The following is a 15,052-nucleotide window of genomic DNA, read 5'->3' on the forward strand; positions in this document are numbered from 1 at the left end:
ACCTGGTAAATCTAGTCTAGGCTTAATTCTGAAGTCACACTGGGAACATGGGCAAAGAAAGCCCTCTCAGTAATAAGAGCTTTGTGGAATGAGGCCTGAATGAGCTTTCCACTAGAGAATGCAGTCCTGAAAATGTGACCAGAACCAACCAGAAAGTTGGGAGGTACTACGACGCTCAGAAGGACATGGGAGCTTTGGAGAAATCCAGATACTCAGAGGGAGGGACAGGACCCAGGCGTCTGTGTTTTTGTTTTTGTTTTTTTAAAGAATTTTCTCCAGGGGCTTCTGATGTCCCCTAGGTTTGGTCACTGATTGAAGGAACCGACTTTTCAAACACTTATAACCTGTTTGCATAAAAAAGAAATAATGTGCTAATTTTCATTAAAATGGATGACCTAAAATCCCTTAACCAGACAAAATATTATTAACCCAACTTGACATGAAACAAAGCAAAACATCATATATGTGTATAAATTATATATATGCATATATAATTATATATAAAACCTCATGCGTGTGTGTGTGTGTGTGTAAATTATAAAATCTGAATCCACAAAATCTGTCTCATTGAGATGGCCATTCCTTTGCCCCATACTGTTCTGGAATATGACTACCTGTAATGGTAGACATTCTGCCCAGCCAGTGGCTTTTCCTCTCTCAGACCAGCCTAGGCTTCTGTCTACTATCTTTTGAGAATTCACAGCCTGCAAACGTGAAGTCCTGCTATTATTATTCATGCAGCTTCTGTTTATCTTCCCAAAAGAAACAATTGAGCTGTAGCAGATGAGTGATGGTTGCAGGGCTGCGATGAAGGTAAAAGCCACTGCAGGTGGAGCGGCTTAATGGGGTATTAATTGGGAAGCAGGTGAAGGCAAATAGGTAGCACAGCAGGTATGTAAATAGGCTCCTGGGAGGAAAGGCATTGAATTTTATGCTCTTTAACTAAAAATAAAGACCTGATATTTAGCTTATCTTTGCTGAAAATCCCGCACTGTGAGGGCCCTGACAACCGCCAAGATCATCAATGATTCATTATTATCTCAGCATCATCCAAGCTACTTAATAGGATCTTCAGCCTCTTTGTTTTTCATTGTTTCAGCTGATTCTTTGGCTTTAGAATGCATACTTTTTCTTCTGTCTATGCATATCAGAGGCCAGAACAATGTTTTGGAGATTGTGGAGTCCGAGTGACCTTTGGGCCTCTAGGCTGCCTTCTGGTGGCGTCCACAGCAAATGTACAGTAGAGTATGGATGATGAGCCCATACATCCAAACGAATATTGCCCTTCAATGTGGTCCCCTTGAGAGGCCAACACTCATTGTGGGGCTATCCTTGGCTCCTTTTCAGGAAAGCCACTTCACTGGTTATTTTCAGAGCCGATTTGTAAGTCACCCCTGTAAAAACATCCTTACAGATATGCATCACTTTCTACCCTGAAGCGTTGCCCATCAGCAGCACCTCGTTCATGACCATGTTTAGTGTGAAATGAAATTTGGTTTTGAAAATCCATCCCCGCCCAATGCAGAGGTTTGTTGTTGCTCATAGTAGTCCAGAGAAAATGGCTCAGGCTCCTAGGGAAGAATTTCATGAAATGTCTGGAGTGCTGGCAGCCTCTTTGGGATAAGTGTCCAGCTTTCCAGAGTGATTGCTTTACATGGCCACACTTAGAGATTTCTAAATCTGAGTATGCTGGTGTAGAAATTCAGGCACATTACTTTAAGGCTGCCATTTTATTGAATAGTAACTTAGACGATTATGAAAAACCAACTTCCTTCATATTTCCCTTCCACTTACCCCTCTCTCCAGAGGTATTGGTGGAACAGTGTATTGGTGGAATAATGTATTGGTGGAACAGTGAGGAGGAACTAGGATTCTTTGTTACTTGGTTGGCCATAATTGTTGTTTTCTCTGGGGAGAAGCAGCACCAGTTTTGAAGACATGGTTAGCCCTGTACTGCTGAAATTGCTAAATATCAGTGGAGCTTGCACAGGCTAAATATTAGTAAAGTTCCAGTTTGTATCCCATAAAATGAATTAGGTTTACGTTATCCTGCAGGTCTTTTCCTGTAGCCGAAGTACTCATTAATTTTACTGCTAATGAGATGTTAGCAATTAAATACCTTTCAGGAAAATCACACAAAAGCAAAGGAAGCTCTCTCTGTCTTCATAAAAGCAAAGAAGGTCTTTGTAGATCTCATTGTGACTTTTGTCCGTTGAAGGACCACAGAACTGAGCTACTGCAGATCAAATGTTCTGATCCAGAGAAAGTCATTAAAAGATTTCTCTTTTAGAAAATTAAAGGCATTTGTGGATGTTATAAAGATTATCTGAGATTGGGGAAAAAATACTCATAACTGAGAGCCAGTCCTACATGTAATAGCAAATTTCATGGTTGAAGATGCAACAGAATTGAGTACAATTAATAGTTCTGAAGCAGTCATTGAATTCTGGGGTAGGCCCCGAACATAATTAGATTATTAAAAATGGCCTGTCTTAGGCCAACTATTACTAAATTGAAATCCAATTATGGCTTTATGATTTTGCTGAAAAATATTTAGCTGTTTTGCTTGAGTCCTCGTGGAAGATCATTTCCTCTTTGCATCAGCGTTTGCACATGTCACAATACATTTTTCAAACAAATCTGACCTCAATTATCTCAGAATCAATCTTACATTAGATAAAATATATTTTAATGAGTGTTTTTATGTCTAATATCATAATTGTGCCTCTCCATACTTGAGGAATTAAAAGATGGCGGTAGAAGACTTTTGCAAAATTATCTTTTTAATGAGAGGCATGCCTATTTTAGAAATAACTGCATTGTGCCATCTTACTACAGGGAAAGGCATTATGCTCAGATATGCGCCTGAGTGTGCTGCAAGACAGGCTGGGTTCGGTTTTCAGTAATTGGCATTGGAACTGTAATAAAGCAGTTGTTTGCAAAGAAAAGGCCTCAGAAATTTCATGCGCTCCTGCCGTGTGGATTTAAATGCTAAGTTAAATATTTATGAACCCGAGATTTTTATAATTGATCATTGTATGATTTATACATAGTAATTATAATTAGGTTGAAAGATTTTAAAAAGCCAGTTTCCTGGTAGCCAAGGCCATTAAATAATGCTAAGCTGCCAAAACAAAAATTAGATGGGAACCCAGCCACCAAGTTCTGAGCGCCTGTCCCCATATCCTACATAGAGTGAGGCACCGCACCTCACCAGGCATCTCACCTGGGCACCGACTCCTGCATCACCTGCTATCATTTTTCATGCTTTTGTTACAAAACTCGTTGAACATAAACAAGTAGGAAACTTCAGAGATCCAATGTATAACAAAAAGAAAAGGTGGAGGAGGTTGGAAAGGTTAATTAAAAATGTAATGATCCCATTTGCTGAGACAGCACTATTAATCATTTTGCAGCAGCGAGCATGTGAGTTGCACACCACTTATAGGCGGCATCTAATTTTTTAAGATCTGGCTGGGCCACAGCGTGTGCATTATGGAAATGAAAGCACTAACGGGTGAGCTGGGGGTGAGGGAGCATGAGGCGAGTCCATGGCTTTGTGGTGAACACTGGACACTGTCTTCACCAGACGGAAGAATATTTCCAAATTCACAGGTATTGAGAATAATTCAGTCACTGTGAACCCCAGAGAAAACTTGGGTATGGCTTGAGGCTTACTGCAGTTGGGTAAAGTATGGAAAAATACGACGAAGAGGAAACTCCTCATCATGTTATAAAATATGCCTGAAATCGGGTATGAATGATAAAAATGGGCTTCCAAGAGCCAACATGTGCTCTTTCAATGTAATTTTTAGCACCCCAGCTGGAAAAGGCCAAGCTCTTGAAGGATTGATTTCATAGGTCGCAACCTGTTTGATCAGATGTATCATCTGATCCACGTGGAAATCAGAAGACCAGGCTGTAAATGTGAGCTTCCAGAAAAGCCTGCTCTATCCCTGTGAGGATCGTCGAGCTTTTTGCCCATTTTTTTATTTGCTGAGGATAACACATTACAGAGAGCCTGTTAGGAGAACGGTAGTTACGTTAACATGGTAATTAATCAAGTTCTAAAGGAAGAGGAAACCAGTTGTGAATTCAATTCTGCCGCCCTAAAGAGAAAGACAGAAAGATACCCGGAAATTGGCAAGCATTTGTAAACAGTGTTCTCTCACTGTGTCTTGTGACCTTTCTGCTTAATAAATCACATCTTCATTCAGGCCATGCAGATTTTAATGTATTTATTGTTTTATTCTCCCTCATCATCTATAGAAATGGATTTCTAGTTTCTTGCATCTGTGTTTCATCCTGAATCATTTGGACTGGTTAGTTGGCCCCAGCAATTGCCAATAACAGTGGCATTTTCTAAGTGTAGATAATGAGGGCCTGGCGGCCACAGTGACAGCTCCTTTGATTTGGGACAGTGTAAGGATTGTACTTGGGATAAAGGCGGTTCCTCTCTCTGGAGGAATTTAGAATGTAAAAGTTTCTCCCAGTGCATATTTCATCCCCGACACCTCCACATATTCCTGTGTTGGAGGGACCTTTTACATTTGCTCTGTCTGTAGGTCAGGGTTGAAATCACTGTTGGTGCATGTACTCTTGGCAGCAGCAAACAGCTGAGAGGCGAGCCCTGGCCTTTGAGTGTTGGGGTTTTACAGTCTGCCCTGATCACCAAGTTTTATCCTAAACTCTATAATCAGAAAATGCAATTTATATTATAACCATTAAATGAAAGAACCTTGAGGCTTGAAGGGCCTTTAGATATAGCATCTCACAAATAGGGAAACTGAGGCTTACTTGGGGAAAACTGATTTGTACAAAGACACTCAGGTGTTTGGACAACATTTCCCCACCCCCACCCCGACCCTGACTCCTAATGCATTGCTCCTTCAGCAGCACCTGCCCCTTTTTATTCCATGTTCTGGGAGCTGGCCATCCAGTTGGCTGTGAAGGTTATCCCTCCTATGCCTAAGAAAACAGAAAACAAGTCTGTGATTACAGCCAGAGAGGCTTAGAATGATGATAGAGAACGCAATACATAACCTGCAAAGTAACAACATGGTTGTCTAACTTTGAAAGGAAAAACTCATTAAATGCATTCTCCATAATGCAGAGCTGGGCTGATGCTGGAGAGTTCATTAGCCTGCACAACCCACACGCATACACCCTCCCCCAAGAAAAAAGGATTTCTAGTACACGCCCTTCTTTCTGAGAATACTTCCCATTCAGACAGCATCCCAGACATTCTACTGAGTTAAAGAATGAATAACAGCAGATGGAGGAAGAGATTAGAGGTGGAGGGGAGGGGGGGAAAGCAACATTTTAATGCGGAGCTCTAAAATGAGCTGTGGAGAGGACGGCACTCAGAGTTATTGTAAAGCTGTTCCGAAGCCTTCCCACGCGAGCGACAAGGTGCCTGTGCCGAGGCTGTAAAACGGAGCCGTGCGCCTGCTTCTCCGGCCCGTGTGAGTTGATGGAGAATTGGGTGCGACTCAAGTGGCCTCTGTTGAATCATCTGCTCATTCCTCCCTCGCCTCAAATCATTGAGGTAGCATTTTGGTGCCCTGGAAGATCTATTTAATAGATACAGAGGATCCGGCTCCTTACCAACTGCAAACTCACCTCTACTATCTATGTTCTGTGGTTCAGGAGTGTTGATCTTGAACTCCATTGCAACAGGAAGTGTAGCAATACCGGAGAGTTGGAGGTGAATTTGTGAGGTTAAGAAGGGAAGGGAAAAGGGGAAGGGGCTAAGAGTTGTTTTCCACATTCTGTGCCTTTGAAACTTTTTAAACAAGAATAGGATAGACATAAATCTATTTTTACCAATATTTCAATTGAACATTTTCAAACATATAGAAAAGGGGAAATAATTTTAGTCAAACCACCACCTGGATTCTACCATTAAACTTGAGTGGAATTGCTTTCTGAGTATCCATCTATCCATTCTTGTGTCCATCTATCCATCCATCCAAGTTTTTAAAATGCAGATATCAATATACTTCCCCTAAATGCTACAGCATACATATCATTAACAAGTTTTCATTATTTGTTTAGGTTTTCTTTTTTCCTTTTCAGGTAAAATTTATATATGTTCAAACCTTAAGTACACCATTCTCTGAGTTTTGACCCAAACTTCTATCAAGATAGAGAACATTACTATCACTCCAGAAAGTTCCCTCTTGCCCCTTCCCAGCCAATCCTCACCTCCATCCCCTACAAGCAATCACTCTTCTGATTTGTTTTATAATAAAGTGGTTTTGCCTATTTTAGAACATCACATATATGGAATTATACAGTGTGTACTTTTTTATGTAAAGCTTTTTTTTCACTCTGCATAGTCGTTTTGAGATTCATTCATGTTATTGTATGTATCATTATTTCATTTGTTCTCGTTTCTGAGTAGTGCTTTATTATTTGCTAGATCACAGTTTGTTTATCCATTTACTTATTGATGAACACGTGCTGTTTCCAGTTTTGGGTTATTTTCAATATAGTGTTATCATATTCTTGTACAAATCTTTTTGTGGACATATGTTCTCCCTTCTTTGGAATAAATAGGTAGAAATGGAAATGCTGGGTGATAGGGTAGGTGTATGTTTAGTTGTATAAAAAAGCTGCCCAACATTTTCCCAGAGTGGTTGGACCATTTTCCGTTCCTATCAACAATGTGTGAGATTCCAGGAACTCCACATCTTTGACAACATTTGGGCTCGTTAGACTTTAATTTTATATAACCGCTGTGGTGGGTGTTACGCTGTATCTCCTTGTAGTTTTCATTTTCTTGATAGCTAATGATGTTGAAAGCTTTGCATATGCTTATTGTCCGTTCATATATCTTCTTTTGTGAAGTGTCCATTCAAATATTTGGTCCATTTTTCAATTGGGTTGTTTTCTTTTTTATTATTGAGTTTTAGGCATTCCTAATATATTTTAGATACTGGTCCTTTGTCAGATATGTTGTTTTGCAAATATTTCTTTCTAGTCTGATTTGTCTGTTCATTTTCTTAATTATTTCAATGTCTTTTGATGAGAAATTTTAAGTTAGATGAAATCTAACTTACCAATTTTTTTCTTTTAAGTTTATTGCTTTCTGTGGTCCTCTGGAAGAATGAATTTTTTTCTTTGTCTACTTCCAAGATTATCTTGTTTTCTTCTGAAAGCTTTATGATTTTAGGTTTTATGTTTGTACATGATCCGTTTTGTATTAATTTTTATGTATGGTGTGAAGTAGGGGTTGAGGGGTTATTGGTGGTTTTTTTATTACATTGATTTTTAATTATTCTAATACCATTTGTTGAAAAGACTTTCTTTCTCCACTGGATTTGTTTTGGGGCTTGGTCAAAAGTGAAATGACTGTAGATGTGTGGGTATTTTTAATCTGAGTTCTGTTTTCTATTCCACTGTTTAATTTGTCTATGCCTATGCTGTACCACACTGTCTTGATAACTAACTGTAGCTTTAAGGTAAATCTTGACGTAAGTGTGAAGCCCTTCAGCTTTGTTGTTCTTTTTCAAATTGCCTTGGCTTTATTATATCCTTTGCATTTCCATATAAATTTTAGAATCTGCTTGCCATTTCAAAACGTATGATGATTTGGGGATTATTGACATCTAACAATATTGAGTCCTCTGATCTATGGACATGGTATATATATTTCCATGTATTAGGTCTTCTTTAATTATCTCAGCATTGTTTGTTAGTTTTCGGTGTAGAGGTCTTGTATGCGTTATGTTAAAAATTATTCCTAAGTGTCTTTTTTTTGGGGGGGAGAGATTTGTTTTTGGTGCTGTTGTATATGGAATTCCATTTTTAAATTTTGTTTCCTATAATTTTTGCAGATCGCGTATAAAACTATAATTGATTTTTATGTATTAACTTTATATCCCTTCACTATGAGAAATTCACTTATTAATTCTAGTAGTTGTTTTGTATATTCTTTAGAATTTTTCAAGTCATCTGCAAATAGAGATTTCTTCCTTTCCAATCTACGTACCTTTTATTTCTTTCTATTGCTTTATTACAATGGCTCGGACCTCCAGTATCATGTTGACTATAAATGGTAAGAATGGTAAGAATGGGCATCCTTCCTTTCTCCTGATTTTAGGGGGTAAACAGTCAACATTTCACTATTAACTATGGTATTAGATTTAGGTTTTTCATAGATGCCCTTTATAGATTTCATAGATTGAGAAGGTTCTCTTCTATTCTTAGTTTGATGAGCATTTTTTATTATGGAATGAAAGTTGAAATTTGTAGAATGATTTTTCTTTGCCAATTGTGATAATCATATTGTTCTCTTCCCGTCTGTTAATGTGGTGAATTACATTGATTTTTAAATAGTAAACCGACTTTGCATTTTGGGATAAACCCTAGTTGGTCATGACGCATTATCCTTTTAACTTGTTGCTAAATACTATGTACTAAACTTTTTGGGCGTATTTGTTAGAAGAATTGGTCTGTGACTTTATTATTTTGTCTTTGTCAGGTTCTGCTCTTTGGGTAATACTTGCCTCATATATCAAGCTGGGAAGGGTCATGTGAATGTTTTGTGTGTATGAGAATCAGAAAGAAAAAGGAAATCACACATTGACCTGTGAGCTGGAAATCAATTAATAGTTTTTTGCCTCTCTAAATGTGCCAGGTTGTGCATTCTGGAATTTGTCACAGGCTCTGAAATAAAGATAAGGAGATAATGCTTTGGCAATGTTATTTATCAGTGAGAACAGAATCAGCTAAAAGTGAGGCTGAGTCACATCAATTGCTAAATGGGATAAACTTTGAGCAATTGCTTTGGACATAAAATGGTTCACCCTATTCCCACTTTATACAGAGCTTTTCTTTCAAAAAATTGATTTTCTTTTTGATACCATTAAGATGAAAATATTTAATTAGTAGTTTCTGTATGTTTAACAACTTTAAAAAAGGAACTAATGTTATTATAACCGAGCAGGCATTACCCTAGGCCAATTTTAGTTTTCTTGAGATATAACTGATATACAGGACTGCATAAATTTAAGGGGTAAAGCATAAAGACTTGACTTACATGTAGTATGAAATTATTTACCACAAGTTTAGTTAACATCCATTACTTCAGATAGATACAAAAGAAGAAGGAGAAGAAGGGAACGGGAGGGGAAGAGGGAGGGGAAGAGAGGAGGAGCAGAAGGAGAAAGAGAAGAGGAAAATGGTTTCTTCCTTGTGATGATAACTTTTAGGATTTACTCTTAGCAACTTTCAAATACACGTATACTGTAGAGAAATGTTCATTATCATCATCACGGTGTAGATTACATCCCCATACCTTGTTCACCTTATCACTGGAAGTTTGCACCTTTTGACCACCTTCATCCGATTCCCCCACCCCCTCTCCCTGCCTTTTGTAACCACAAATCTGATCTTTTTTTTTTCTTTTGAGATTTATTTATTTATTTATTATTTATTTGTTTATTGGATTCCACACATAAGCAAGATAATACAATGTTTGTCTTTCTCTGTCTGACATATTTCACACAGCATAATGCCTTCAAGGTCCACCCATGTTGTCACAAATGGCAGGATTTCCTTCTTTTTATGACTGAATAGTATTCCATCATAGTACGTGTGTGTGTGTGTGTGTGTGTGTGTGTGTGTGTGTGTGTGTGTGTTTCTTTATCCATTCCTTTGTTGATAGACTCTTAGGTTGTTTCCATGTCTTGGCTATTGTAAATAATGCTGCATTGAACATGGGTGCACATATCTTTTTGCCATAGTGATTTTGTTTCCTTCGAGTAGATACCCAGAACTGGAATTGCTGGATCATATGGTAATTCTACTGGTAATTTTTTGAGGAACCGCCACACTGTTTTTCACAGTGGCTGCACCAATTTACATTCCCACCAACAGTGCACGAGGGTTCCCTATGCTCTGCATCCTCGCCAGCACTTATTCTCTCTTGTCCTTTTGATGATGGCCATTCTAACGGGCATCAGGTGATACCTCATTATGATTTTGATTTGTACTTCCCTAATTATTAGTGATGTTGAGCACCTTTTCATGTACCTGTTGGCCATTTGAATATCTTCTTTGGAAAAAGAGTCTGTTCAGGTCTTTTGCCCATTGTTTTATGGGATTATTCGTTTTTTTTGCTATTGAGTTGTATGTGTTTTTAAAATATATTTTGGATCAGATATGTGATTTGCAAATATTTTCTCCCATCTCAAAGGTTGCCTTTTCCTTTTGTGATGGTTCCTTTGCTGTGCAGAAGCTTTTTAGTTTAATATAATCTTGTTTAACTTTTATTTTGTTTCTTGCATTGTATCCAAAAAAATCATTGCCAAGACCCATATCAAGGAGCTGTTTTCCAGGCTAATTTTTCAAAACTCGTATATTATGTGGACTATTTTCAGAGGGAAATAAGTTTTCCGGACCTATGATAATTTTATTTGAACTTTATAAACATAAAACTACAGCTCTTATTCTTTGCTTTTACACAATTATAAAAGCAATGCACACAAATTAAGTATGAACAAAACTTTAAAAACAATGAAATAATGCAAGTTAATATTTATTTAATATAAGGAATGGTATTGTTTTGCTGAAGCTAAATTGATGCTTGGAGTTGGAATGCAGTACTCTGTTTTGGCATGAGTTCTTTCGAGTTTGGCAGGCCTATATTACTGGGTGCCATGTGATGACTTAATTTTTCTGCCATTTTTCTCCATTTGAACTTACACGGACTGTTCATATATCACTGATGACATCATTTAAGTGTTCTGTCTACGTCTGTGCCTCTGTGTCAATATCTAGCCTTAAGGGCCTAATCCAGGTGATTTAGAATTTGGTCATATTAATTTATTTTAGATTATCATAAAAATGCACAATTTAGAAATCTCCTAGTGAACTATAGATCTTCAAGAATATAAATCACTGTTGCTCATGGGTCTATCAGCATGGAATTAGAAGTTCTCAAAAGAAGAAAAGTCTAGAAGTGTCACTAAAAGTCTAGAAAAGTCTAGAAGGCCTGGAGGCCCGAGTGATCTTGTCAGGGCACATGGTGAATATTTCAGTCCCTGAGTCTTAAGGAGCCTGGGTGTGAAAACAGAGGAGCCAGAGAGAAGCCGATGTGGGAAGGTCATGATGGAGAAAATGTACCAGATGTGTTTGTTAAACCAGCAGCAGTGTACACGCAGCTGCTGGCTTCCTACACTGCTCACCTATGCAGGGCTGAGTGTCTTGTTTATATCCTTCCACACTGAATTGTTGGATTCAGATGTCATCGGCAGAAACAGGAACCTAGGGCATAGTAAAATACTGCTCGTGGTGCCAGCCTATCATTTTGTGTTTTAGACTTTTGCATATTGGGTTTTGTTAAAGCAAGGCACATCATCAGAACAGGGAGAGTTTTTCTGTCCCTGAAATGTTGGACTTGCTGTGTGTGTCCTTTACTTATTTACTTACTTAAACATTTCTTTTTTCATTGTAGTAAGAATATTTAACATGAGATACAACCTCCTGACAGATTTTTAAGTGTGAGAAAGAGTATTGTTAGCTCTAGGTGTAATGTTGTATAGCAGCATAACCGAAACTTTATACCCCTTGAACAACAACTTCCCATTTCCCCCTCCCCGCCAGCCTCTGGCAACTACCATTCTACTCGCTGCTTCTCTGAGCTTGAGTGTTTTATGTATCTCATATAAATAGGGTCATGCTGTGTTTGTCCTTCTGTGACTGGCTTATTTCACTTAGCATAACATCCTCATACGTGTCGCATATGGCAGGATTTCCTTCTTTTTCTTAAGGTTGAATAATATCCCATGTGCCCTCTAGACATACGCTAAATGCAGTGCTCTTTCAGTCCCACCTAACCCATCTGGGCTCTTTCTTCTCTGTTGTCAATTGTCTAGTTTCTTGTAATTTCCCAAATGCTTTCACTGCCCCTGTTGACTGGGAGCATAAAGAGAATGAAAGGAGGTCCCAGAATCCAAGGAAGAGCTGAGTCCTGAGTAGGGACTTGCTAGGGCCTGAGTAGGGACTTCCCACAATTGTATCATGCTTTGCTGCTTCCCTGCTATTTCTACCACACCTAATTATTGATTTTCCATGGACCATCTTATAACTTGGCTCTGGAAGGTTTTTCCATCACTTCTCCCTGTGCAAATACCTATGTCCTAGGGCTGAGCTTAATTTCCCTTGTCCACTCATCTTTTAACTTTGCCCACTGTGCTTGGTCCTGCCAGCCCACCCAGCAACCCCAGTGGGCCCTGCCTCCACCAGACTCTCTCTCCAGGTCACATGGTGGGCAGCCCAGCAGAGGACAGCCCTGGTGTCTCTGACAGCATGAGCACAGAGGGCTTGGGCAGAGGGCTGCGTGTGTTTTGTGAGATTCCAAAGGCCTGAGGTCGATAAGCCCACTGAAATGCTGTCTAAAATACTTATCAGAATTTTTCTAATCTGCAACCTCAATACTCATGGATCCCACATTTTGTAGGTGGTAAGTTAAGTGGAAATTGAGACTTGCAAATTTTTATGTAATTTATTCTGGTTTTTTTTTTCTAGTGGCCTGGGAGCTAGAACTTAAATACAGCTTTGCTGTAGTTGCTTCTTCCTGTTTAGAGAGCCTGGCATAATATTTTGTCTTCTGGGCTCAAATAACCATGTAATTACTCTGTAATCATATAGTAATTAGCATGTGCTATATGCATTTATTACATAATTACATTCCTGGAGGATTGCATGGCAATTATACTTACATTCAGCATATCATTTCATATACTGTATAATGAACAGGTATATAATTTGTTGCTTTTTTCCTTTTATCCTAATTTCAGTTTACCAACCAGGAGCTGGAAACTTCTTCTCCTGTTGCCTTGTTTATATGTAGTCGGGCAGGTGCCTGAGCTCCTTTGGCCTTTCTCAATACCTCCTAATTATACATGTAAGAGAGTGCTGGGAGCTTGTGTTCTGCCGTGGGCTCCCAGCATTTGCACTCCTCATATTTCCTCCTTGTCCCGAACTCATTAAGTGATTCGCTTCGAAACACAGAGTTGATCAGGGCTCCCAGCGTTGCCAGGTAAAGGCAAGGTCTCAATGAAGACAGAGGAGGGGTGAGCAGCCCAGGCGCCCAGCACGGTTCTCACGCCTGGCTTTCTCTCCTTTTGTAGTTGAGCACATTCCCAAAGGGAACAACTGCCTGGATGCCGCAAAGGCCTGCAACCTTGACGACACCTGCAAGAAGTACAGGTCGGCGTACATCACCCCGTGTACCACCAGCATGTCCAACGAAGTCTGCAACCGACGCAAGTGCCACAAGGCCCTGCGGCAGTTCTTTGACAAGGTCCCGGCCAAACACAGCTATGGCATGCTGTTCTGCTCCTGCCGGGACATCGCCTGCACAGAGCGGCGACGGCAGACCATCGTGCCTGTGTGCTCCTACGAGGAGAGGGAGAAGCCCAACTGCTTGAATCTGCAGGACTCCTGCAAGACAAATTACATCTGCAGGTAAGCGCTCCCGGCAGCCGGGTGATTAATGAGGTGGCAGGGAGAACCTTCGCGGCTGTTTCCATGGTCAAGATCCCACTGTTTTTTTGTTGTTGTTGCTGTTGTTGTTGTTATTGTTGTTTTGTTTCTACCAGGGGACGAGGTGGGAGGGGAGGGCAGTCATTGGAAGGGATTGGCCAGAAACTGACCTCTGCATCTGACACGCGATTCTTCAGAAGCTGGTCAGGCGCTCGTGCTGGGGAAGGTTCCTATCTATTAACTCGGGAAGCTTTGAGAGGTGCTGGAATGAGGGAAATGCCACTGTGCTGGGAGGGTCCCCTGAGCTTGAAGGCATATGCCCACTCTGCAAGCCCTGACATGCTGCCAGGTGTCACCAGGAGTTAAGGGACGGGGTGGGCTGGAGGTTCTTGACCATCAATGACCATCAATGTCAGAACGAAGAGACCAGAAAGAGATTGAGCTGTGTCGAGCCCTGAAAAGGAGGACTTCCAGAATGCCTGGGTCTGTTCTAGGCCATTCAGTCATAGACACTACTAAGAAAAGTGGGCACCTTCCCGCTCAGCCGTGCTTCCGATCCCAGCCTCCCTCAGAAACTCTGCTAAGCTGGGCCGTGTTGTTGAAAACAGTCACTTCCTTGTCCTTTTTGGCCATTTATTAATTTATTTTAATGTTTGAAGGAGTCCACAAACACAGTCTCTCTGTTTTTTGTTTGTTTGTTTGTTTGTTTTTTAAAGCAATATAGAATTAGATAGAGGGAAAGAGAAGGTCCCTCTTCGTGCTGCTCTCACTTGCCCTCAACTGTCGCTGTCAGCAATTGGATGTGTGTCCTTCCATCTGAATTTAGGATTGGGTTCAGTTGCTGATTGAAGCAAGTATGTTGATAAGCAGACTTAAGTCGTTGCAGCCTAAGGCAATGCTGATGCCACATATAGAGGCGAAGGCTGGATCCAGGGCTGGAGTTTCAGAGGCCACATCGCACTGACACCTGTGCTTTGTCCCCAGGGTAGAGCCAGGAACCTTCAAACGCCACCTCTGGCAACATCCTATGCACCCCGTAAATATTCACAGTGGACCGCAGATGAGGGCATGGTTATGTGCCTGTTTTCTTATAGATATCCCGTGTCTAAAGAGCAGGGCAAAAAATGTCTGATATTCTGAGGATTCTGGTGTGCTGAGGTTCTGGTCAATCTAAGTTTTATTCTGGTAGAATTGGATCCCATTCTTTCCTTAAACTAGCTCTAATAGTGACCAAAGTAAAATAAGTCCTCATTATTTGTAGAAGGTTTTCTGCTGAAGATTTTCTGAGAGTAATGCCCCTACACCCTTTTTTTCAAGTTGGAAGGAAGTGACCTGGTATATGAGGAAGAGCTCAGGTGACCAAGTGGGACTTGAGAGGAGTCAAGCATTCCTGCAACTTCTCCAAGGATTCTTACTCCCACGCCCCTTTTCTATCGAGACCGTCTTAGCTGTGGGCTAGGATCAGGGATGGGTGTGCAAAAAGGGTCCTAAGGAAAAGGCAGGGCCTCCAGACAACCACACCTGAGGAAGCCAGTTCACCAGGACCCCCTGCTAG

The 15,052-nt window shown here is 40.2% G+C and overlaps 1 protein-coding gene across 3 annotated transcripts in view; it reads left to right on the forward strand.

Annotated features, from left to right (window-relative positions):
- Nucleotides 1–15,052, forward strand: part of GFRA1 (GDNF family receptor alpha 1) — a 203,176-nt gene that overhangs the window by 125,644 nt on the left and 62,480 nt on the right. For all 3 annotated transcript variants that reach the window (XM_081074712.1, XM_081074713.1, XM_081074711.1), the window contains exon 5: nt 13,143–13,479. In XM_081074712.1, the coding sequence (XP_080930838.1) occupies nt 13,143–13,479 (337 nt within the window). The remainder of the gene's footprint in view (nt 1–13,142; nt 13,480–15,052) is intronic.

Source organism: Rhinolophus hipposideros (genome assembly GCF_964194185.1).
Source record: "Rhinolophus hipposideros genome assembly, chromosome: 15".
NCBI lineage: Eukaryota > Metazoa > Chordata > Mammalia > Chiroptera > Rhinolophidae > Rhinolophus > Rhinolophus hipposideros.